At 44.3% G+C, this 24,301-nt stretch overlaps 3 protein-coding genes across 5 annotated transcripts; all 3 read right to left on the bottom strand.

Moving 5' to 3' along the window:
• Positions 1 to 12,958: 12,958 nt before the first annotated feature.
• Positions 12,959 to 14,330, bottom strand: LOC120444566 (U-scoloptoxin(19)-Tl1a). Of its 2 annotated transcripts, none has more exons than XM_039624324.2 (3): positions 14,083 to 14,330; positions 13,860 to 14,009; positions 12,959 to 13,728 (listed from the first exon to the last, which is right to left on the bottom strand). In XM_039624324.2, exons 1-3 carry the CDS (start codon positions 14,192 to 14,194, stop codon positions 13,694 to 13,696), a joined length of 297 nt encoding a protein of 98 aa, XP_039480258.1. In that variant the 5' UTR covers positions 14,195 to 14,330; the 3' UTR covers positions 12,959 to 13,693. The 2 variants fall into 2 exon arrangements, with proteins under 2 accessions (XP_039480258.1, XP_039480256.1); XM_039624322.2 differs by having other exon boundaries at positions 12,959 to 13,565; positions 14,083 to 14,328.
• A 1,386-nt stretch (positions 14,331 to 15,716) lies between these two features.
• Positions 15,717 to 20,507, bottom strand: LOC120444565. The gene is made up of 3 exons (XM_039624321.2): positions 20,190 to 20,507; positions 17,161 to 17,340; positions 15,717 to 16,400 (listed from the first exon to the last, which is right to left on the bottom strand). Exons 1-3 carry the CDS (start codon positions 20,230 to 20,232, stop codon positions 15,988 to 15,990), a joined length of 636 nt encoding a protein of 211 aa, XP_039480255.1. The 5' UTR covers positions 20,233 to 20,507; the 3' UTR covers positions 15,717 to 15,987.
• Positions 17,223 to 24,252, bottom strand: LOC120444564. 2 transcript variants are annotated; one of them, XR_005615678.2, is made up of 4 exons: positions 23,992 to 24,252; positions 23,154 to 23,935; positions 22,866 to 23,091; positions 17,223 to 17,340 (listed from the first exon to the last, which is right to left on the bottom strand). XR_005615678.2 is itself a non-coding variant. In XM_039624320.2 (3 exons), exons 1-3 carry the CDS (start codon positions 24,071 to 24,073, stop codon positions 22,948 to 22,950), a joined length of 1,008 nt encoding a protein of 335 aa, XP_039480254.1. In that variant the 5' UTR covers positions 24,074 to 24,252; the 3' UTR covers positions 22,127 to 22,947. The 2 variants fall into 2 exon arrangements, 1 of the variants encoding a protein (XP_039480254.1); XM_039624320.2 differs by lacking the exon at positions 17,223 to 17,340 and having other exon boundaries at positions 22,127 to 23,091.
• Between the last annotated feature and the right edge of the window lie 49 nt (positions 24,253 to 24,301).

The raw sequence follows: 24,301 nt of genomic DNA, 5'->3' as shown, positions 1-24,301 counted from the left end.
AAAATCTAGAGAACGGAATATTTAATTTAAGGTACGATAAAATGTCTTATTGTGATATTACAAGCACAAAATATTATCGCCACTCTTTGTATACGTTGCAACAGGACTTTTTCAATGTGACATTGTAGGAGAGTATTGTAGTTTTGCTCAGTGTAGCCCACCTTCCAATATTGTCATGTGCTTTTCTTTCGCCAATGCAGCAGGAAAGGCTGGCGGTTGGGGTAAACTCCTGGTTGACTGCCACTAACCATTGAGCTTCATCAGCAGCCACCGACGATGGCGATGGCGACGATGATGACGATGATGATGATGGTGATGGTGATGGTGATAATGATGATGACTACGACGTCGACATCATGGGACGGAAATGAGTGAAGCGTGACATTTGCTGCTCCTGCGATGTCACGCTACGCTGCTCAACGGCCCTGCTGCACATGCTGCACCTGCTCCTTCCTTATCCTTATCCCCTTCTCATCCTCTGAGCCTGTCCTTTTCCGCTACTGCTTTCCACCACCACCGCCGCCGCCGCATTTCCACACGTGAGCCGCGGGCCAGGCAAAAGGAAACTCCTCGTATAACGCAAATTAAAAATCGCACTGCGACTGCAAGACATCCCGACCCGGTAATGGAAAACTAGCGTGTAAATATGTGAGCTGCTGAAGAAAAGTCCTTGCTGCACCCAACTCACCATGCGCCTAAGAGTATGCAGCACTCTTTTAATTAGCACTTACTATTGGACTTTAATGGCACACCCCCATCCCCCTCCACTGCCATTTCCTGTTTCATTCGACCTGGCTCTTTAAACAACGCAAATAATGTGGCAAATGCCCGGCGGCAGCGGTTAGATTTTGACATCAAAACAAATGCATAACAAAAGGTGTAGCACACATATCATGCATATTTTGAGGGAAATTGCCTCCAACGCGCTGCTGTCCAACTTTCCCTGGTCAACTTGTGTGTGTGTGTGTGTCTGAGGGTAGGGGTTAGGTTACACCCACCCCCCTTCTCGGCGCCGCAATCAACCTTTGGCAGCGGCTCGCGTTTTTGACTTGCCAGCGGCGAAATATCGATGTAAAGAATTAAAAACATAGGTACATGCGTACTGAGGCCGGTGGATTGTGCCCCCGGCGAAGTGGGTGTAGATGAGGAGGGGGGCGTGGCCTAAACTGGGAGAACAGCAGATACAATAAAACATGCAAATATGCGCCCAAGGACATTGCAGCAACAACAACCAGAACGACACAGACACAGTCAAAACAGCGAGAGAGCGCCAAAGAACGCAGCCCAAACATCAAACACACACGGAGAATGGATAATGGAGAAGGTCCTTTGGTGGCGGCATGACCGCAGGTGTATACGTAATACATACACATACACACATACATATACACATGCGGATGGATGTGTGGCAGATACCAAAGGGTATAAAGTTTATTTAGCTTTAGACGAAATTAAAGGCCTTTGTATATTAAGTAACCCACGTGGAAGGCATTCGTCCACATACATAAATGCAGTGCGATAACGCACACACGCATCCACACACACACACACCATCACACACACACATACTCACACGCATCCTTGGAGTGTTGAACTTGTACATAAAATATGCCGCTGGCCGTTCTAAACATACCAAAAATGAAATTTATACCAATGAAAAGGGCAAAAAAAATAAAGCATAAAAAAGAGGAAAGCGAACCAAATTCGTTTCAAATGTTCATGTTCATTGGAGGGCCCAAAAGGCCGCCGCAGGACATCGTTGCGTACCTCAAAAACGAGCTGTAAAGTTCCAGTTCCAGTTCCCTTCCACCCTTCACCAACCCCCGATTTTGCCAGTGTATGCGGTCTGGGCGATGGTTATGAAAATACTTCTCCCATATTTTGATTTCATCAGCAAGCTTTTGGCGGTAATAACTGGACACGAGTAATGCGCCGCTCGTAAAACAATATATTTCGATTAGGTGATGGATCAACAACATGTTCCAATTTTGTGATGGGCTGCACAGATAGCTGAATACAATTTATAATACTTGGATATACAATTTTCAAAGAAGATTGCAATATAAATTCAGTTTCAAAAATATTTCAAATTTAACAAATAATACTTGTAATCTATCCACTCTATTGATATAATATTGAATGATTTACTTTTGTATATGCAGCCAAATCCAGCTGGTAGGAAACATAAAAGGCCAGAATGTAAAATGTCTGAAAACGTGCTGCATTTAAGATGGCCCCCTTCGGCATGATTATTAACTTTTTGGCTGCATTTACATTTTGACAATTGCACTCGCAATCGGGCGGCCAGGCAGCAGATTGATGCATGCACCGGGGTTGTGGGTCCTGTTGCCGAATGCGATGCAACTGCAACTGCGGCGGCGGCGGCAGCTGCAAGGGCATAAAAACTGATGACTTGTGCCGCTGTCTGATGCGAAATGGTAACCGTAGCCATTACATTCGCGTCCCAATGGTACAATTTCGATTTTTTATATTTCACTGCTCACTTTTGTCACACATAAAAATGCATGAAATGCGGCAACTGGCAAACGACGAGGACCAACATATCGCCATATCTACATATATATATTGTATATTTAAATGCCGTTACACTGATTGACAAAAGCCATATCGTAGAGGGCTCAATAAAGAGCAAAAAGAGCAGTGCCAACGGGGCGTATGAGTAATGTAACCGAAACAATGCAATTGCCAATAAAGATGAGGCCGCGCCAGAAAAAACTGGATTGCGAATTTGTTTTTCATGTCGCGCTTTTCATGGCAAGGTGAGCCAATGTAAAAAATGACTTTAAGCTGAATTCTCAGTGTACATCAATCCAATCAAATATGCTCAATGCAAATAAAGCTTAGAAAGTGCACAACTATTTGTATCGCTCTGCGAAAAAACAAACGCTCAACAAACAGCTTCAATATTTAATGCAATTGTTATAGAAATTTATTTTGATTTTATTACAGGGCCCTATGAATAATTGCCACACCTAGAGCCGAATGCAACCAGATTCCTGAGTCTGAGCATGCATATGGAAAGACTTTTCCGCTTCACGTTCGCCGCTTGCATTTATAAAACTGCTGCTCAGCGATTTGCATATTTTTAGGCGGCATTCTGTTTTCAAAAGCAATACAATTACCATTAAAGCCGTCGCCTAAGCATGAGCACACATATATGTATGTATCTATGTATAGATATTGGTTCGCGTGGGATTTTTGGTGGTGAGGGGTATGGCGGAGTGGGCGAGGTGAAATTCTATATAATTCTGTAGTCTCACATTTTGCGGAGCTAATCTGCATTTAAATGGAATTTTTAATTATTTTCCTGGCCGCATCCTTTGACAATCACAGCGGGACAACGGCGCTCGAGGCGGCAGCGAGGACAGCCGCCACGCCCCCCGACACCGACCCCTTATCCCCTGAACCGTTCCCCCGCTGTTGCACCCCAAATTCGCGGTCGGTAAAATGCAGTTCGAATTTAAATAAAACTTAACAAGCTTGCCGCACACACAAAGGTAGGTAGGTTAGTGCCCCCTGCCGCATTCTATAAATGTATATGTACATACATATAACTCAATGCCGGTGCATTTTAGATTGCCAATCAAAATGTGGAGCAAAATATATCAGGTGTTGGTTTAGAGGGTGAAACGGGAAACGGGCAACGGGCAACGGGAAAGTGGAAACTGGCGGAAAATCGGGGCCGCAGTGCCCAGCAATTTCGCCATCATCGGCTAAGCAAATAAGAATATTAATGGTTTTTTCCAGCCATTGCACAATATTTTGCACCCACCCATGCATAATACACCTGAGCGGGTTTTTCGATTAGAAGTACGCCCACTTTTCGCCTTTGCCGCCCACTTCAATGGCGCTCAGCCATATGTATTTCCTGTAGTTGTAGTAGTAGTGTTAGTGGTACTGGTAGTGGAAGTGTTGTGCATAAAATTAAAATTGGCGACATTTTACAAATTGCATTTTTGCATTTATGCCAATGAAAAATTGTAATTAACATGTTAATTAATAGTTAGCCGCGGGCTGCGTATGCTTTATTAAACGTGAAAAATCCGCTGCATAATTTTAGGCTCAAAATGAATATAAATATGTATGTATGGGCCGTTGTCGTCGTTCAATGAAAACAAAATCACTTTATGATCCTGCTATTTTAATATTAATTAGTTTTGGCTGCCTGCGAAAAAGAAAACAAGTAAACATTGAAATTATAATGTACATTTTAATGGCATTTATTGCCGGTGTGCGATGCGTTTTTTACGCACACCATAATAAGACGGAAATCGCTTTTTAGTTTGGAACTGGCTGAAAGTATCGGGGAATCGGATTATTTGCTGAGGGATCGCCGAAATTATTGTCATTCCGGTCGTGGCAATAACCGGAAACAAGCTGGAATCCTGCGGGCCCAAGCCGCTTGTCTTTCAAATTGAGCTGCTGGAGCGGAGAGCTTGTTTGGCTTCATCAGGATGCGGCCGTGGCCATGGCATTCCCTGAAATCCGGTGCGAGACGGTGGCGATGAAGATGACGATGACGGTGGTCGGAAGTGGCCATCGGCGCTATGCTTCTAACCTCCTAGTCCCACAAACACACATACCCACACCATCACACACTTAGGTTGGCCTGCTTTTGGGCCATCCTTGTTATTTCTGCAAAAGAAATGCGAACGTGAACTGCATGTCTGGCCTGGATTGGATTGGACCAGCTACTAGCTACCAGGCAGCAGCTCCAGCTGGTCCAGCATCGTGCGGCAAAGGAGTCGGAGTTGGCAACACAACGGAGAGGAAATTAAAAGAAGCAAAAAATAGAAACGGAAAACAGCAATGGAACAGGAAGAGGAACCTCTAAACCGTAGTCGCACCTGCCCATTACAATGAATCCTGCGGCAGAAATGCAAAACCAAGCCAACAGACTTACAGCTAAACTCCCATATCCCCATATCATTGCATCATCTGCATGGGATCCTGCATTCCGTGTGCTGAATGCAGCATAATGACTTGTTGCATTGAAGAGCTGCCCCCAGATTGGCAGCTGCCAAGGCTCTCAACCTGGCGAACGGCAAATAAGAAGTCTTAGTTGCACCCATCAATGTTTCGACTCAAACTCAAACAAGTAATCCAATTTATACTATTTCGATGGCTCTTCAGTCACTGGATGATGTGCGTCGTCTTTGTCATTTCCTGGTCTAAGTTTGGCATGCTGTATGCATAGAGAGCCTGGGCACAGCGCAATTTACTTGCAGTCCCACTCAATTTCTGGAAAGTTGTAAAAGCAATTACTTTCCGTAACAATTTTTGTGCTTCGTAAACATTTAATTTCCAATTTTAATTTGCTCCAATGCATTGCCCCACACACACAGGCGAGAGGAGGAGGACGAGTGCGGCGGAGAAAAGGAGCAGGAGGCAGAACCAATCGACATTGGGGACTGCTAGCTGAGGTCCTGCTGCAGCAAAGGACCTGCCGCTCCGCCACCCGGACTCATGTGGCCTGGGCTCCGTTTCTCATTTACATTAAATAAATATTGTACAATTGTATTGAGCAACTGGCAAAGGTGAGTCCCAGTCCGATGAAATGAGCTCTGACTCCGTTTCCGGTGGCAACTTCATCTTACCACTGCCACCGCTCCCCCAATCGCCCCCAACATGCCACTCGTGTAAATATTCCCAGAAAATAAAAGAATTTCATCTGACAAAGAAAGAAATGGGCTTTCAATGAATAAAATGGGGGAATTGAAACGTTTTGCTGGTTCGATTTATGGAAAATGCATGTTGCAACAAGCCTCGCTCTGCTTGCAACTGCTATGCCATGCACTATGCAACTGCTGCACTTTGGCAGCAACGAAAATAGCCGAGATATTCGAATCTATATCCCTTCGACACATACGAAACAAAATATCAATTTCAATTGGACACCTGGCAGTGCGGTAGTTTACTCACAGACATGTAAGACTTACGCAATTATTTTGGCCTTCAAGTCCTTCATAAGGTATGGTTAGATACCGAACGAATAAGGAACATTTTCAAAAATCATGTATTGTTCAAATATTTTTCCTTGTGTTCCTAAGCCGCCGCTTAGTCCTTATTGGAGTTAACTTTTTCCGCACCACTAGTTTTGCCTTTTGGAAATATACAATGTCTTCAGTCATTTTCTTTAAATTCCATTTTTTTGCCATGTTTTTGCAGTTGTCCTCGCACACAAGTAGACACGCACTCACACACATGATATCCTTTTTAATGGCTCAGTGAAGTCCTGATCCAATGACTTGTGATGTGCAAATGTTATCCTGTCTCCCAGGCTGTCTCTATCCGTCTGTCCGTCTGGCTCCGCTCTGCATGTGTGTTTATAATTTACTTTGCTTTCTGACAAAAGGATTTTAAAACAATTATTTTAATGTTTTTCCCACACACTCGCACACTCGCACACACACACACACATGCAAGCAGGCACAGAGAAACAGACATTACGTCGAATTGAGTTGGTTTCGTTGGGAAAATGTTAAAATGTCGAAATGACTTTTGCCAATTTTTGGCTTTTAAATGCAATTTTTCTCTTCATTTAACATTGGCTGTGCCACGTATAATTCGGGCCAAATCGAAAACTTTATTTAATCAAACACAAACACAAATGCAAATGCAAATCCAACAAAAGTGCAATGTAAATAAATACAAAAAAACGACTGCACTCGTGTTTCTCGTTTTTGCATTCACTTGCGATATTATTTCACAAAATTATCCACAGTTATGTAAATGCCATTTTTCTACAATTATTTATCGAAGCGTTAAACAAAATACACAAATTAGATTATGATCCAAGTCAAAGGGGTCATTGCAAATGGCAAAATTCCGCAGCTCAATTGGATTTCGATAGAGCTAAATCAAAATGAGTTTAAATTACAGCTTTAACAATGCGCAACCATGATAAATGACTTTGGAGATTATACAGACAGATTCTTCTCTCTAATCGCAATCGCACAACAAATCCCTAAGTAATTCCGCAGGATGAGCCAAACACTTGCAGCGGTTTCCAGTTTCGAACACTATCTAGATGGCCGCGGATGGCACAAAAGTAAGCAAGTCATTAACATATCGCGCCAATGAAAATGCAAATGCAACACAAATTTCCCAGCCAGCCAGGATAACTGTCTCTTGCTCCTCCAGCTCCTCCTGCTACTTCGCAGGACTTGCCAGGATTGCCCGCGTGGTTGACCGCTCGTCCGGTGGCTCATTAAAATGCGCTGCCATCTTGCGAAAGTGAAAAATTGCCCGGCCAAAGAAAAAGTTCAGGGAATTGGTGGGAGAATAGGTGAGTGGAAAAATGGGAAAGAAAAACATTGTTGAGTTCAAAACGAATGCGGAATACCTTACGGACTTGAACGTATTCCGATAGGAAAGTTTTATCTCGATGAAATGCAAATATTACCAGGCAATCAAAGCGAAAGTTTCTAGTAAGTTTACTTATAATAAACTGTCTTGTTATACAGTAATTATAGTGAATTAATGGTAATAATGTAGCAGATTAAAAAATTTAAAATTTTGTGGTGTAACGCTTCCTTACAGGGTCTTACCCCGAGAAAGGATATTTGGAGAAGCACAAAGGAAGCAAGGAAACCGAAAAAATCCTTAGCGGCTATTGCAGTCGTCGTGGGTGAAATGGCGGAAAATGGAGGAAAGTTGGCAAGGTGCTCCACTTAACTGGGAGCTGCTTGTTGTGGCAATTGTAGTGGTACATTTACGCATTGTTAGCACATCGTAAAACAAATCTCATGAATATTACACAGATTTCTATGCCACCCGCTGCTTAATGCATTTCCAGCTGGGGAGCGGTCATGTTCTTGGCCTGGCTGCGGGTTATTGCCAGAGCGGAATCCTCAATCCGCAGCATCCGTAGCATCCGAAGCGTTATTCAGTTTCAGCCGGAAAGGAGGTGGAGGATGAGGAGAAGGAGGTGAAGGAGATAGCTGGAAAGGATGCCCCCATCCTCTGCTGTCCGACGAGCGGTGCAGTCATGTGCAGGAATTAATTTTGCGATTACGCGTAATTACAGCCCGGAAAAAAGTCAACAAAGAAGGACGCGGCGCTGGCAGGAGCAAAACTTAATTGCGAGTAAGTGTTGCTTAATACTTATAATCTGCACTCGCGCCTTCGCCCCTTTTCTAGGGGCGTGCTGTGCGGGAAGGGGGCGTGTCAGCGGCATTGCCGAAACTTAATTGTTAGCTTGCCGAAACTTTTCGACGCGATATTTAACCCTTTACTTTTTGTTGCTAATTAAAAAACTTTTGACGGATAAAGAGGCGCACAAAAAATGAAAAATGGCGATGGCAGAATGAAAAGCGAGAATGCGACATAGATATACATTCTATATGTATGTACGTATGTATATACATATGTATGTACGTATGGCTATGCGCGCTTGTTTACACAAAAGCAATCATACGCCACGTTGCCCCGCCCAGTTATCCCGGTTATAGCAGTTATAGCAGTTATAGCAGAGCAGCATCGTCACTGTCAACAATACGACATCAAGGCGGATTTCCAGGCATTCGGTACTCTGACTGCTGACTGCTGACGTTGCGTTGAAGTTTCATTAATTAGATAAAACTTTCTGCCATTTCCCCCTACATTGTTAATGACGCCAGCGAACGAGCTGCAAATTATTTGCACACAACAAAAGTCAAAAAGTTGCCCAAGTCGCAGTCGGGCTCCGAGCTCGCGATGTTTGAAAAGAAGTCAGCCATGATATGATATACCGCCATAAAGCCAAGAAATGGGTGGAGGGGGGGGTGTGTACATTTTGGGCAATGGAAAACTTCGCCCACCTGCGGCATTTTCCTTTTTATTTCGCAGATAATGAGAAAAGTCCAGAAAATTAGGTTTCAATTAAAAAGGAGCCAAAAAGGGTACTCAAGCCATATCAAATCATACCAAATAGAGCAAATATCCGAAAATGAAAAAAAAGAAAAGAAATCATCAGCCCACTCCGTTTTCACATTCAGTGAGCTAATCAAGGAGCGAGGTGGTGAGCAAAGAAAAACCGGAAACGCCGTGCCAATCAAATTAAAAAAAAAAAAGGCCACATCAAGTAACCCCGGGTGGGGATGCGAATGGGAAAAGATGTAAGACATGGATGAGTTCCTGCGAATCCTGCGGAAGATGAATTTTTAATTTGTTGCTGTTGCTTCCCGTTTTAATTGTTGTTGACAGACTGAGTGACTGACTGACAGCGTAATTTACAATCCTTTTTCCCCACAGCCAGCTTAGAAACTCCACTTCCACCCGTGCCACACGAGTGATGGAAATTTTAATTAAAGAAATTGCGGCTAATCCCGTTACAAAAAATGAAGATTCTGCCCCAGGGGCCAGCACTTCGGTGTGGCTACAATACAACCCAAAAAAAAAAATGTGTAGCTAATTGTGCGGGAATTTCTAAGGGGTTAACTCATAAACCCCACTCTAACCATCTATCCATCTATCCATGTAACCATGTACGCATGAATATGGCATTTGTATATCTTGCATACATCAAAAGGTGGAAACGACATCTCCGGAAAAATCCTTGCCTCTCCGGCTTATGGAAACATTTCCAATTTCACTTTCATTTACTCGCTTTTAATGGTATTATCCGCAAAGGGGGCTTGTTGTTCAGGTGGCAGGGGGTGAAGGAAAGTGGAGGGGTAGTTACCCCCTAACTCTTTCATATTTGTCAAAGGATTTTGAGTAATTTCATTTTATGCCATTTGCACATCAATTTGCATCAAAATTTCAAATTCGTAAGATGGTCGAGAGGCCACCATGGAGTTTTGTCACAATGTGCCTCTTAAAAGTTTAGTCCCATGACCAAGCACACTTAAAACTATTTAACTTTAAACTATTATATGAATAATAAAAATCAGAAAGAGAGCAAGTTCCGGATTACAAGCAACATTTATATAAACTTGTTGTTATAAGTTCCTTAGCTGATATGTGGCATTGCTTACCAGCTTATCTATAATCAGTACTCCTGAAGTTATTTTAATGTATTTTCTGGTACTTAATGTTCTATTTTTGAGCTATACTTTTCGAAATCACTGTTTGTGTGTGGTTAAGGAAAATATGATGTCGTGTTGACATTGTGCGGACCATAAAACCGGGTTTACCTAACCCAAATATTTGGCAGCAAACAACGCAGAGCTTAACCTGTTGATCCTGGACAAAAACGAGTTTAAATACTAGCCCAAAAAAAAAAACAGAGCTAACAAAATAATTGAAATTTATGGCCAACAGCTGCTCGAAAAGCAGCTTCCATCACAATGGGATGGCCATTATTTCGGTTATATTAAATGATGGATTATTTGGACGGTACAGTTTCATACAGCTGCAAATTGAACCCCTCATACATTTTATTGCGATGAAGTAAAGATTCTCAGCGCATAAGAAATTAACTTAAAAAGTCATTTTGCTGGCAAAGGATGAGCTGCGAGCCAGGAGAAAAAAGGATTAATTGCATGAGGAGCTCTGTCGACCCCACGACAACACGAAGTGCACGCGGCCGTGAAGTGCATATCCTGGATTTTCCATAAGCCATTGACTTGCCACATCCTTTTGGCCAGGTCCAGAATCCAGGATACAGCCAGCCAACCAACCAACCAGCCATCCAACAAACCAACCAGCCAACCAGTCAGCTCGGCATGTGTGTGCCGTGGCGGATCCGTATTTTTTAATAGTGTTCCGTGTGCCTCTTGGCGTTAATTTATGCCACAAAATCATTTTCTTTTATACTCTCCACACTACCAGCCACATGCGAAAATAAAAATTAAAAAAGTGCAAAATATAAAAAGGCAAAGGACGAAGGAGCGGGCGGGTGTGGCGGAGTGGCATGGAGATGCAAATTGCGTTGCACTGGCCGCAGGATATGAGACGCAAACGCCAACGCAGTTTTATGTCAAGTGAAAAATGAGTGCGAACTATGACATGAAATATGAGCGTATCTGAGCCTTATCCCCAATCCCCAGTCCCCCTGTCCCGGTACCCAAATCCCCTCCATGCGCCCCCATGTCATCCAAAATGCCGCACACAAAGTTTTATTAGTTTCTCTGTGTCGCAAATGCGACACAAATAAAAGAAAATAATCGGGATTAGCTCGCAAAAATGAAATCGAAAACGTAAACAAATGCAAAGAGTGAAAAAAACGCTAAAACACAAAAAACAAAACACATAAATAATTTATTATATGCCGTGCCGCCCGGTGATGATGAGCCGCCCTGATAAGCCGCTCATGAAAAAAAAACTAAAGTACCTACAAAATATTACGGACAAACTCGACTCGGCACCGATCGGATCGGATCGGACCGCATCGGCTTGAGTTTGGGCATGGGTTTTGGATTGGGTTTTGGATTGGGTTTCGGATTGGCTTTCGGATTGGGATTGGGTTCGAGTTCGGGTTCGGGTTCAATCGGCAGCGATTTCTGTCCGCAATTACTGCACAACTTATGCAATCTAAGACGCAGTACGGTGTTTTGATATACGCTGATTTACTCAATTGTGCCGCATATGAATGTGTACGAGTGTATATAGTACGGCACATAGTACACTCCGGCCGGAATGCACACGCCTTGATTCCGCTCCATATGCTGATATAGATCGCGAATAGTGTCCGGACAAGGCCGATGGTTTCACTGTCACTGGCATTGGCGGGTTAAGTGCCATGACAATGAATTCGATGCAGCGAGAGTGATGCAATGCACTCAATGCGAGGTCAGGATATGTTCCGAGATGGAAAAATCTTCGAGACTTGTGCCATCTTTATTCATTCAAAGATACACGCTTTACAAGCTATCTAATTATATTTCATATTCGAAGAGGTGAGCTTGAAATTTTTAAAATATGTACATATTTTTTCTGCTTTTTTCCAATGTAAAACCCATGTTATTAAATTAAATTGATTAATTTAAATCCTTTTCCTTTCTGTTAGTGCGTCTTCCGGGCATAACGACGTAGAATCGTCGGTCCCTTGAAAGTCACTATAACCAGATTCTACTGTAATATAGTAAAAGTCTAATATACGAATATATGAGCGAAGTTTCTGGAACTAAAAGATTATAATTTTGAATTTCATGCAAGCAAGATTCGTATAACCGCAGGAAATATGCAAATATACCATCAAAAGTCGATGTAGTCATGCTTCATGTTCAAAACAACTAATATATGTATCAATAAGAGCTTCTTCGCACTAGCAAAGTTTTCCTCATAGTTCCATTTCATTCACGTTTTCTGCAACTTATGTATGTACATTCCAGTACGCCCAATCGCGATATAGACACATGTTGGCGCCTCAATGCCGCCCTGCATACGAATTCATTCAACTCAAGAGCGCTGGCCAAATCAAATCGAACTAAACTTAAGTGACCCCGTCGAGTGGCGGTCGAGCGGGCGACCGCCCAACTATAAATAACCGAGTGGAATAGGCGTCCAAACATTAGCAATGAAATCATGCAAACCGAAAGATACAAAGATACAAACAGATATCGGGGAGTACAGAAAAACAAGGCATGCGCGGCACATGGACGTGGATAATATATCTTCGCGATGCGTGGCAAGGTCGTTTATTTCGGTTGAGAACTGTTTGGAAAATATTCGAAACTGAATTTATAGAAGGCGGTTCCATAGAACGAAGTGATATTCGTGTTTTGAACTTGACATTGAATGTTGGCGGAGCGATAAGCTGTTGTTTTCAATTGCCATCTTGTGATTCACACTCGCCCATCATCTCTGGAATTAGTTTGCCGATGATGAGGCCATTGTTTTCATCCCCAATCCCGATTTGGGGCACTGCGATCATCCAACTGTACTTGGGGCACGTGACGCCTGAGCTCCCACATGATAAGGGGATCAGAGAACTGGGGACGGTCAGCTGACCATGCCCATATGTACTTACATAATCCTCAGATACGTGACCGCTCGAGTGAGTAGAGATTGGTTTTGGAAAATATTTACAATGCATTTATTGGAAGCAGTCAAATATTTTACTTTGTCGGGAGATTTGGGATTCTTAAGTTGTCATACAAAATTATTCGTACAATATAATTAATATACATATAGTTAAATAAATACATGTTTATGTACGGTGTGTGTGTGTGTGTACAGAGAAATAACACAACCAAATTAGTTTTGATAGGCTAAGCACTCAATTTTGCAAATCATTTTAGTGTTGTTATGCCTATTTTTTGATAAATATTATACAGCGAAAACTGTATATACACATAATAAATATAAATATTTGTTTGCTTTCAAATTTGTAGTAATTTTTTTAAAATAAAAGAGTGGACCAATATTTTAAACATTAGGTATTTGAATGGTCATAATGATTACCCCAAATTGGAGCCTTTTTTGAAATGAATAACTGAGCGATTTGGTGATGCTGTTCCTCGGCACAGGTATGTGTGTTGGTGTGGTTAAGTATAACTAAATCAGGACACAGCAGACTTGGCCATTCTCGCAATCGGTACCGGGTCGCAGGAGCCTCTGGTGGCATCGGTCCATGCACTGTCCCAGGTGTTCCGCACAGGGCGCTGGTCTGACCGGCACTGCAACGGGAACGGGATGACGTTTGACGTTTTGAGGGCGACGGGACACACAGAATGGATCGGGTTTTGGATGTTAGTGGCGATATTCGGGGGTAAACGATGCCAATCGATTGATTGTGGTTAGATATTTAGGTTTGCGAAGCAGGCGTTGAACTTGATCGGACTGATGGGGTTTCGGATATTATTTGTGTTTTTTTTTGCGTGGTTTTTGGGTGGTTTTTGGGTGGTTTTGGTTGGTTTTTGCAGGTTTTAAGCAGGATGGTACACACAGCAAAGAGCCAGCAATCTACTCACGTTCGTAGCAGCACTCCACGCCCTGTCCGGCACTCGTGGGACACAAGCCCTTGTTCGAGGTGGGTTCGATGCAGTCCGCCTCCTGGACACACAGTCCTCCGACCAGAACGCACTGTCGGTCATTGGGATACACACGCACACCCTGCAGCACTGCGTTGGGAATGGATTAAGTTGTGGTTGTTGTGTTCGCTATGGCCGCAAGATCTCCGAATCGCACACTTACTGTACCAACTGGGGTCATCCACTTCGTTTGTCTCGATGTTGGCCTGAGCCTGGTGCAGCAACAGGATGCTGCTCACCAGCAGGCAGCACAGCAAGCTCCTTCTCGGCGACATAATCGGTTAATCGGTTTTAACGGCTGTACTACCGGGCGTATGCGTGATACGTCTAGAATTTCAATGCACTTCACTCTGGCAGCTAGTAATCCACTTCCTCTCGATGGCGCGGTTTGCGTTCGACTGATCCCAGCTAATTACGCCACAGAGGCTTTTCAACGAAAAATTACTTGCCGACGGAGAGTGGCAGAGTGGGAGAGTAGGAGAGCAGCAGCGCGAGAGGGAGAAAGAGCGAGCGTTTTTGCACAACTAGCCGCGGAGAAAGGGAAAGAGACACAGCGAGCGGAAGATCGAGGCTGAGAAAGAGCGGGAGCGAAGGGAGGAAGTCGAGGAAGTGCGGTTCAATTGAAGAGCGTGAGAGAGTTTAGAAAATTGGCCAACTCCGATCGGCTTCATCCGCCTCAATCAGCAACGCGCTTGAGTACACGCAGAGAAAATGCGCGCTTCTTGTTATGGTGGTTGTTATGGTTAGATTGGAGTTATCAGTGGTTAATATTTAACATCTATAAACGCCGTTGCTACACTGCAAGAAAGTAATAATAACAGGATTATTAGTTTTATCACATAAATGATGCAGAAAAGGAAATGCATTAAGAATAATAATGTGGTATATAAGTAAATTGTCTCTTTAAGATATAAGAATGACATATTCTCCATAGCATTGACTATTAATAGTTAGTAGTTAAAGCATTGAAGTTTCTTGCGGTGCACTGGGGATCGCCCGCCCAATCAATGGACCCACAATCAAGCGCTCAACTCGGGCGACCAGCGGCAATCAGCGACCATCGGCGCAGAGCAAGAACAAGAACCGCATTGAGCGGGGCGTAACGTGATTTTACTGCAATCCGATCTGGTTTGGCACAAACATCTTGCTATCAAGTGGCTACGCCAGCGCTGAGTTCTTGTTGGCGCGGTGTTTGTGTAATTTTCGAAAACAATTTGTGTGAAATATGTGTGTGGCAAGTAAACAAACGATGAAAAATTGAAATATTACGCATACGCCGCATTGGCGGTGTGCTGGCTGTGCCCCAGAAACAACAGGTCTGTTTTGGGCCAGATGTTACCTTCGCCCGATCTAAACAACGGCGGCTGCAGAGAAATGGAAATTCACTGGAAATTCGATCAATGAATGATCTGAACGCCTGACCCTCAGCAGCTAAATGGCAATGGGAACGGGAAGTGCCCTATTTTTGTTTGCTTCACTTGCCCCCCTATTTGACTTGGATAAACGCACGGATGGCACTTCAACTCCAGATCACCTGACACTGAATGGGGCGCTCAGTTTTTGAGGCCTTGTCAATTCCAATCCGTTCGCATCAAGTGTAAGTCCCGCAACGGAAAAGTTCCCCCGAACGCTTATCAGTATTCAGTTTTGAATTCGTTTCCCCAGAAAGCTTTCACCCGACCGAAGCAAAAAGGTTTTGGTCTTCGGAATCCGATTACTCGAAAGCTTTTGGCCAAGCGTAAGTGGCCAGATACTTGGAATATCCCCCATAAGCCGCTGATTAATTTGAAAGGCGAGTTCTTGGAAATGCAAACATCCCGTTGGATGAATCACCCATCGATAACGATATGATTTATTACAGGTAATTACTTATTCATCTAGTTTCAGTTGAACTGGCATTTGAATGCATATGCGCACAAAGATATCTTTCATTGTCAGTCTTTTTGTGGGGGGATCTTACGACATCTAATACTTGGCCCATTGCCATAAACAGCAAATATCACAGAGTCGGAATAGGAAGCCCAGATCCAGGTCAGGTCCATGGATCCACCGTCGGCTGGCTTATCGGTTAATCAGCGGACTTCTCCAGTTCATTGACGATGATCACATCGCAGGTGACTGCAGGTGGCAATGGGTTGGAAGTTGGGGACGGCGTGCCCGAGGTTGGAGCACCCAGTTCACCGGCCTTGTTGCTGAACGGTATCACAAAGACACTCGTCTTGGCCGCGTGCTGCATCTTGATCACCGTATCGTAGCTGGGTGGTGCAAATTCACTGTACGATGGCGAGGGCGTGGGTGGTGCCCTCAGACCCTCGGTGGACTGACCTCCGGCGGGACGACGCCTCATGTCGCGGCATCTGCGATCCGAGCAGGCCATCAGCATGAAGAAGGCGGCCAGGGCCAGAAACGTGGCCACATACCACACAATCGTGATCACATCCATCGCCGTCTGGGAAAGATCGTTGGGCGACTCGACGACAGCTGAAAGTGTTTAGTATTAATTAGTTTAGTGCTCGTGACTACCATAGGGTTCGTATTCATATTTTGGCCAAATCATAGACAAATCCCACTCTAATTGGCATCTAAGGCACAGACGCTACATGGAAATACCTAGAATGGCTAGAATTTCATCCCAGCAGCAAAGTTTACGGGTTATCAGTTGCTGGTGTTGTGCTTCTAGTCACGAATTGTGGGTCTGTGCCATAAACTTTATGACGAAACTGCTCGATTCGCAATACTGTCGCGTCATCGAACTACGCTAATGGCTTAAATGGCCCACTGATAGGGGCTAACCCCAGTGGCTGATATAGTAATTAGACGGGAATTGTTTTTGATTGCCGGTTTCAAGGGTCCGCTAAAATTGAGATATTACCGGTGGGTGAGGTGGCTACAAGTGTTTATGGCTGTTATGGCAGCCTTCTCAACCGATCTCAGTTACTTTTACTCTGTACTGTACTCAAATTAATTTTAGAACCTGGGTAATTCATAGAAATTCGTAAAATAAGTGACGTTTTGCAGTAAAACCTTATCGAAATAAATCACTTCAGTTTATTATTTAATATTGATAAGACTCTAAAAATACGGTGGTGATTCCACTCTACTCGATTAAATACTCAAAGGATCACTTTATCTGTTTTGGAATTTTGGAATATAACGAGTTACTAATACAATTGGAATTAGGCCACTTCTCATGTATTAACACATTGCATGTTGCAAGTGTTTGCATCCATCAGATACTTACTGTTCTTGTAGACAATAATCCGCGTGTTGTTCGAGATGGTATCGTTAAGCAGTTCCACCTCGGTGTCTCCGTTGGCGTTCGTCAGGTTGTAGGGCAGTTGGCGGGAGGACTCGTTGAGAACTTTCTCCAGGCTGAAGAGATAGGACTGGCCGTGTACGCAGCACGAGCTGGCGATGATAACTGAAGGGAAACAAAACCGCCACGCCGAACCAAACCAAACCGCACCGAATCGAATCGAATCGAATCGAATCGGAATGGGACGGAAGGGAGGGGCACGAAGCGAACGAGGGGTATTAGCGATATTATGGTATCAGGAAATCAAGACAGAGCGGTGGGCTCACTGATAGCTTATCATCGCCCTTTTGCGGCGTGCGAACGAATGGATCTTCCTCCAGGTGGGAGTGATCAAGTCAAACATCTTCATCGGCGACTGATAAGGAATCTAAATATATAACCAGTGCCAGCAAGGTGTTTCCCCCCGTAAATGGATCGCTAAATAATCTCAGCCAATCGGGCGACTAGGTTTACGGCCAAAGCCACTTAACGATAAGGCCCCACATGATGACGACCCGGTGTCTGAGGCGGCTTTTGGGAATATCTCTAGCCCTGATATGGATGGAGCACATCTCCAGCCACTACAACTAGGGGGGTAGGTGTTAGCCCGTCCACAATGCTTGGACATTGTCTTCCTGGCTGCGGTTTGAAAAATATTTTGACACACCCATCAAAACACAAACACCATAAAACCCAGTTAAGCCTCCGCCAATAAAAACATGGCTATCTCATTTAAAGACCATTCGATGAGTTGGCAACCAAGTTTGCACACTTCTTTGGCGGCGGCCATATTTCACCATCGAAGGTGCGTTCTCTTTGCCATCGAAATGGATGGTTGGCCAAAGGGGCACACGGCACTCCATCTCTTTTTCAGATCAAAAATCTTTGCAACGCCTGTCAATTGCTTGTAATTAACTGATTGCGCACCCCCATCATTTCGCTATCAATTTCACCACGCAACTGATGAAATTTCGGTCGTACGAAATCGTTGACCTAGGTTGGGGATGTGACGAATCTCGTCGAGAGACAGCTGGTCAATCCGAAGAGCAATTGTTGAAGTGCCAGTACAGAGGAAAAGTTGCGCAACTGTTAATGAGATAATTCATACGCCCCGTTGTCTAGCCAAAATGTGTAATTGCTTAATAGAGACGAAAGGTGAATGAAGTGCAACACCGCATCACTTAATACACTTAAATCACTTGATCTTCTTTTATTGGGGTCGAAAGAGTCGTTGGGAAACTCCGGTCTGGAAAAAAGTTAGCTGAATGGAATCGTTGTGCTAATTTCTGATAACACTTTTCAGATTCATCTAGACCCAATGGTCATGTGAAAACAGATGTGGAATCTTCCTGCTAGGCAAGAGCAAATATTTTTCACGCTGATAACACTGCAAGACATCTTCGGAGTAAACGGAATTTGTAACCAAGTAATTAGGAGCAGACTTGGACAACCCTGTTCCACTTCAGTACGCACTAACAACTAGATTATGGCACTTGATATATGGCCGCTAAAAATAACTGCCAAAGCCCATGTTTGGTTGCTGTTTTCATTCTTGGGGGAGAGTTTCCAGTAAACAGTGGATAATTTGTGCGGGCGGGTTCGCTTATTTATAGAGTGTCGAGTTCATGCTGATAAGGCGGCAGTAAAGGAACGCATGCAAACACCATTGAAACCGCCAAACAAAATGAACCATGTGGAAGTGGAAATACAAGCGGCCACCACACAAAATATTAGCAATTAAATTCTAATTAGCCACTAATGGCAAAACGTGCTGGAGTCAACGTCAGCAATTCCGCTTCACTGCTGCGGTGGCACCTGTGCAAACGGAGCATTGGACATGGTACATGGATATGGTACATGGTATATGGAATCTATGGCTAGTATTGTTTGGGCCACCTGCCATGTGCTCGGCTAATGTATCGGAGCCACAGATAAACGAACTACACGCGCCTTGAACGCGCTCTTAGCTTAAGAAATCGAATTTTGGGAATTTCCGTGAGTGGTTGCCATTATGCACGGTTGATTAGGTGGCTGGGTGGTTTAGTTGAGAGTAGAGTACACTGCCCCGCCTAATAACGTCATTTATCATTAGCATTTGGGGCTTGCCAGTGACTTTGCTTTGGCTAAACCGGTTTTCATAAGTTGCGGGAAATTGCAGGTCCAGTTACCGCAGGCCCCCCTTTTAAAAGCCATATTCCACTTTAGTGAAATGTCAACGAAACGGGGGGATTTTACTTTGATTCGCCTGGATGATCACATGTCGCCGGCTATCAGATCTTATCTAACGGGACTGGCAGATGACGGGATCGTAAAGACATCGTTAACTGGTTTACGATGTCTGGATGGAGGCGCAGGATGAAGATGATATGGTCTTGACGCCAAAAGTTCTTCAAACAGACGCCATGGGATATAATGGTAAAGTGGTATAATGGTAATTGCGTGTGATAATACTATCGAGAGGAATATATAGAAGTAGCTTAATTGCTATTAAGGAAATTATTTTATGATTTGAAGAAGCATTAGTTGCACCTAAGAAACTGTTTCTTTATACTGAACCTAACAAACAGGTGCTCAATCAAGCAACCTATTAATCATAATTGACCGTTTAATAATATTTATGAGGCTTTAATGGCACGCAAACCGTCACTACTTACGCCAAGAATGAATTAAGCAATCAGTGATATTTCCTGTTTTTTATTTTAAGCATAGCTTAGAATGACTAGTTCTCCGGCATGATTGGCTTGATTAGCAATGAGGTTTCATAGACCCATTCAAGCATTCACCGCTCAATGCTCGGTACTATCGGCTTATACACGGTTTATTCACTTGCACTCAGCTAGAGTTTGTGGAAGTTCACGTTCACATAATTAGCATATGCTTGTTCGCGACTTGCTCATTGTCTGCACATAGATACGAGTATATACATAGGTATGGTATCCGTGCATATATCCAGAGAAGGCCTGTCCCAGACTCACCTATTATAATGGGCAACATTGTCTGGATCCGGCTGTATTGCATGATGTTGCTGCTGCTACTGATGCTGATGCTCAGGTGATTGGGAATGTTGTTTGCTTTTGGTTCACACACTTCTCGGCTTGAATTGCAATCAATGAATTTCCATAAATCGTTCACTTCACTGAGAATTAAAAATTGCACCGGGCAATTGGAGAACGGAGGCGGGCTTGGACTTGACTTGGATGCGGACTGACCGCCGGTATCGTCGAGTCGGGTCGGAATCGATCTTTCAGCTTCAACTGTGTGTCGCAGACTGAGCGAGTCGCTCGCTTTGCCGACAGCTTTTAGAGCCGGAGCTGTGTGCGTCTTTGTGTGGCCCCCCGTGCGTATGAGTCACGCGCTCTCCGCCGGGCGAGAAAGTGTAGTGGTGATTCCAGCGACTGGCGGAACTGGTTAGAGCACCGTATATAATTGCTGGCCAAAACATCAAACAATACGTTCAAGAGGCGGAGGTGCCGCCGTTGCCACCGCAAAGCCAATGAATGGTTAGAATGTGGTTTGATCTCGGCTCTGTGGCTACGTTGACTTCTTACAAAACCCCCTATAAAGAACCAAATATTTATGCTTATTTTTATAATTTTGTTACTTTTAGGGCTCGTAACCACGCGGTTTGAAAGCATGATTAATAAATACTAGTTCCATTCCATTTAAAAGTGTATAGCATATTTCATCATATAGAAGTTGGACTGTACATATATCCAAAGTTACCAAATATTGATCTTGCAGTTCCAAAATAATCTTCTTGCTGCGCAGTTTATGCAAAATATCACTGTGAGCCGTAAAATAATTAATGCTGTAGAAGTGACAATGTGTCGCAGATAAGGAATATGTGATAAGAAATATAAATAAATTATCAACAATCTTGGTGGTTGATTTCCCTTGTAAATGCCTTATGGGCACGCTTAATTTAGCAATTGATCCCCTTTCACCTTTGTATACATCCCGAATATCGGTTAAGTTATCAGCCACACCCCAGTTCGCAGATCCTTAGTTACTTTGGTTATTTTTAAGGCTTAAGAAGGCAGCGCCACTGCGAAAGTGGCTCAAAGAAGTCGCTCTGCTTAGGGTTATTTTTGGGCGTGAACTCACACCTACACGCCCCACTCCGAGGTGCTAATACGCTGTGAGAATTTCACGTTCCGACCAAATGGAGGCGTCAGAAGAAGATGGAGTGAAATTTCTGGGTTCCACCAGGTGATCGATGGTTGAGCGGTCAAACTCCTTATCAGGGTGCTTGACACGCATTAAGGCCAATCTATGAGCGGCGCAGTGTTTTGAGTTCGACCCTGAACTTGATGAATAGATCGATCGAACGATCCAGCCATCGAGCGGCTCTTTTGTGTGCGTGTTATAATTGGCACCTGGGCGTTATATATAGAGATGTATCCGTGGAGCAGCTACCGGTTGCCAAGAGGGCTGCACATTCGCTAATTGAATAGCATACTGCGACTCCAAGGCAATTGGACAATTGTGGGCCGACATTGAACGGGGGCACAGATTGGCCTGCAAATTGTCCCGCTGCTACGATGGCAATAACCAGTTTGGTCAATTGTGACGAGTCAACGACCAGGCGACCCCAGCACGTGCCACATCCACCACTATCCATCCATGATGTACGTTGTTGCTGGTAACAATGGCAAATCTAATTCGGAGCAATAAGCAGGCCAGCATTGATTAGCCCACGAATGACGCAGTGCCTCTAGTCGTGACCAAACGCCGATTGCTGGGCAGATGAGTTGATGGTGCGGGGGATCGGATTGCCGGTTCGACAGGTTATTGGATAAGGCACGTGCTGATTCACGATGTGTGTCACCATGTGATGAAACCCCCACCCTGCAACTGGGCATGCTCAGCGAAGAGTGTGGTAAAGCCCAGCCGCACTTTCGCCACGCTCTGCTGAGATTTAGTTGGTTTATTTATCATTTAATATACGTATTTGAGTGAGTTGCGTGTGTATACATATGAGTTAATTGGCTTAAGACCTACTGACCACTACTCCGAACTTTCAGTTACATTGCAGTTACATGTGTGGAGTAAATACTGTAGTTCGTACATTATCTCGTGAGCGTGTGTGCCTACATCTTATACTCGAAATTGAACAATTGACACTTTCGGCCAGCACACAACAAAGAAATCTACAAGCGAGTGGTATTCTATGCGTACAAATACATAACATATACATATCTATGCAGTACAGAAACAGGTACAACTATGTGGAATGCTCGGCCTAGTCCTGGCTGGCCCTTGGAATATTTACGCTAGCTAATACAGAGACTAGTACTGTGTGGCTTTTGCTTTTGCTTATAAATAATTGATGCTTAGGTAAATAATTGATATAATTTCATTGAGTATGGTAATACCAGTGAGATTTCATCAGTGAGTAAACAATTTGCATCGCCAAAAGGCGGTTTCAACAGTTACAATTACTCAAATAATACGGAGAGGTAAACAACATAAAACTTAAATATATACACCAGTAAAACTGAGGATATTCTCAGGGAGAGTATTCTGAAATATGGTTCAAAGTGAACACATCGAGAAAGGTGTTCGATCGCTAATGCTAATCTCAAAACATAAAATCAGTCCTAACATATTTACATGGATTACTGACAGGTTCAGATACGAGATACAATTACCTAATAGGACTAATACAACAAGTGTGCGATACCAAGTACTTGCTGATCTGGCACAAAGCGGAGCGACACCAGTCGCGGATCTTTATCTTTCCGGGAACAGGGACTCATAGCTGGGCGGCAGATCCTTTGGCGTGGCGGGTTGCTGTTGCTGCTGGGTATCGTCCTCGTGCAGGACGCTATCGTCGTAGTGCACCGATGGTGGCAGCTCAATGGTGGGCACATCCGACTGGAAATGTAGTTGGGCATTAGTTGTGAATTTAGGCCAGGCCTTAAGCACGCTATACTCACTCTGACTCGACGCTGATTGAAGCGAGCAGCGGAGGCTTCGTGCGCCCGCTGCTGGACCGTTATGCAGTTCCAATACTTCCAGCAAATCCACACACAGAATCCAACGCCCACCATGGTGAAGATGAGCGACGTTAGCGCAGATATAGCCACATTGGCCGTATCGATCTCCGGCACAATGGCGTCGTGAAAGCAGGTGCCCTCGTCGCGGCACGGATACAGGCAGTTGGTAATATTGTCCCGCACAAAGTGACGCGAGATGCACGAGTACTGGTCGTTGGGCTCGCAAAGGAAGTCACCATTGAACTGGCACTCGGAGTGTGCCGTAAGCACCATGCGCAGCTCCAGTGGATCACCCAGTATATGACGCGATCGATCGATGAAGATGTGCACGTTGACCTCGCGGTCACGCTGGTCGAAGATCAGACGTCCGGCCGGGCCATCAATGGAGATGTCGGTGCAAATGCGTTCGCTGGGCGAGCGATTGCCGCTGCTGAACTGAATGTAGTCGATGCACTCCTTGGAAACGGGGTCGCGCCGAAACTTGAGTCGCGTAATTATGGTGTAGATGCCGCGCGGCGGTCGCTCGCTGGTCACCACCCGAAACTGGCAATCGTACTTAATCTTGTTGGCCGTATGGCCGTGGGGCAGTGTCAAGTTCCACATCTGCGTTACGATCGCTCCGGAAGTGTCCTCGAACTCCAGCCGCACAGTCGGGTCGCCACGGAACGGCTTGGCCAGTGTGTAGAACAGTTTGTCCGAGCACATGTTGTCCTGCAGACGAACTGAGCAGTGGAACACCTAGTTATTAACAAGTGCTTGACAGGATTTGCGCACTTACCGTTCTTGTAGGCAGTGGAAAAGGCCACCATTATGGCCAGTGGCCAGAGTGACCCGAATCCGATGCAGCTCTTGACCAACATGCTGGCGCCTGACTTGTCCCGCTTCCACACGTCCTGCGTGTATCCTTGCTGTTCTCAGGCAACTGTGTACTGGTAGATTTTTAACGTTTGCATTTGTTGCAAAATAAATTAGAAATTTGTTTATTGCATTCTGTGTAGTGTGACCGGCGCTGGTCTGTGGAAATATACCATCATTATGATTATCGATTACATATACCTAACAGTTCTGTTAACCGTTTTAAATACAAA

The sequence above is a fragment of the Drosophila santomea genome, chromosome 2R (genome assembly GCF_016746245.2).
Source record: "Drosophila santomea strain STO CAGO 1482 chromosome 2R, Prin_Dsan_1.1, whole genome shotgun sequence".
NCBI classification, from domain to species: Eukaryota; Metazoa; Arthropoda; class Insecta; order Diptera; family Drosophilidae; genus Drosophila; species Drosophila santomea.
The sequence above is the reverse complement of the archived record's forward strand: the minus strand, read 5'-3'. Positions and strand labels throughout refer to the sequence as shown.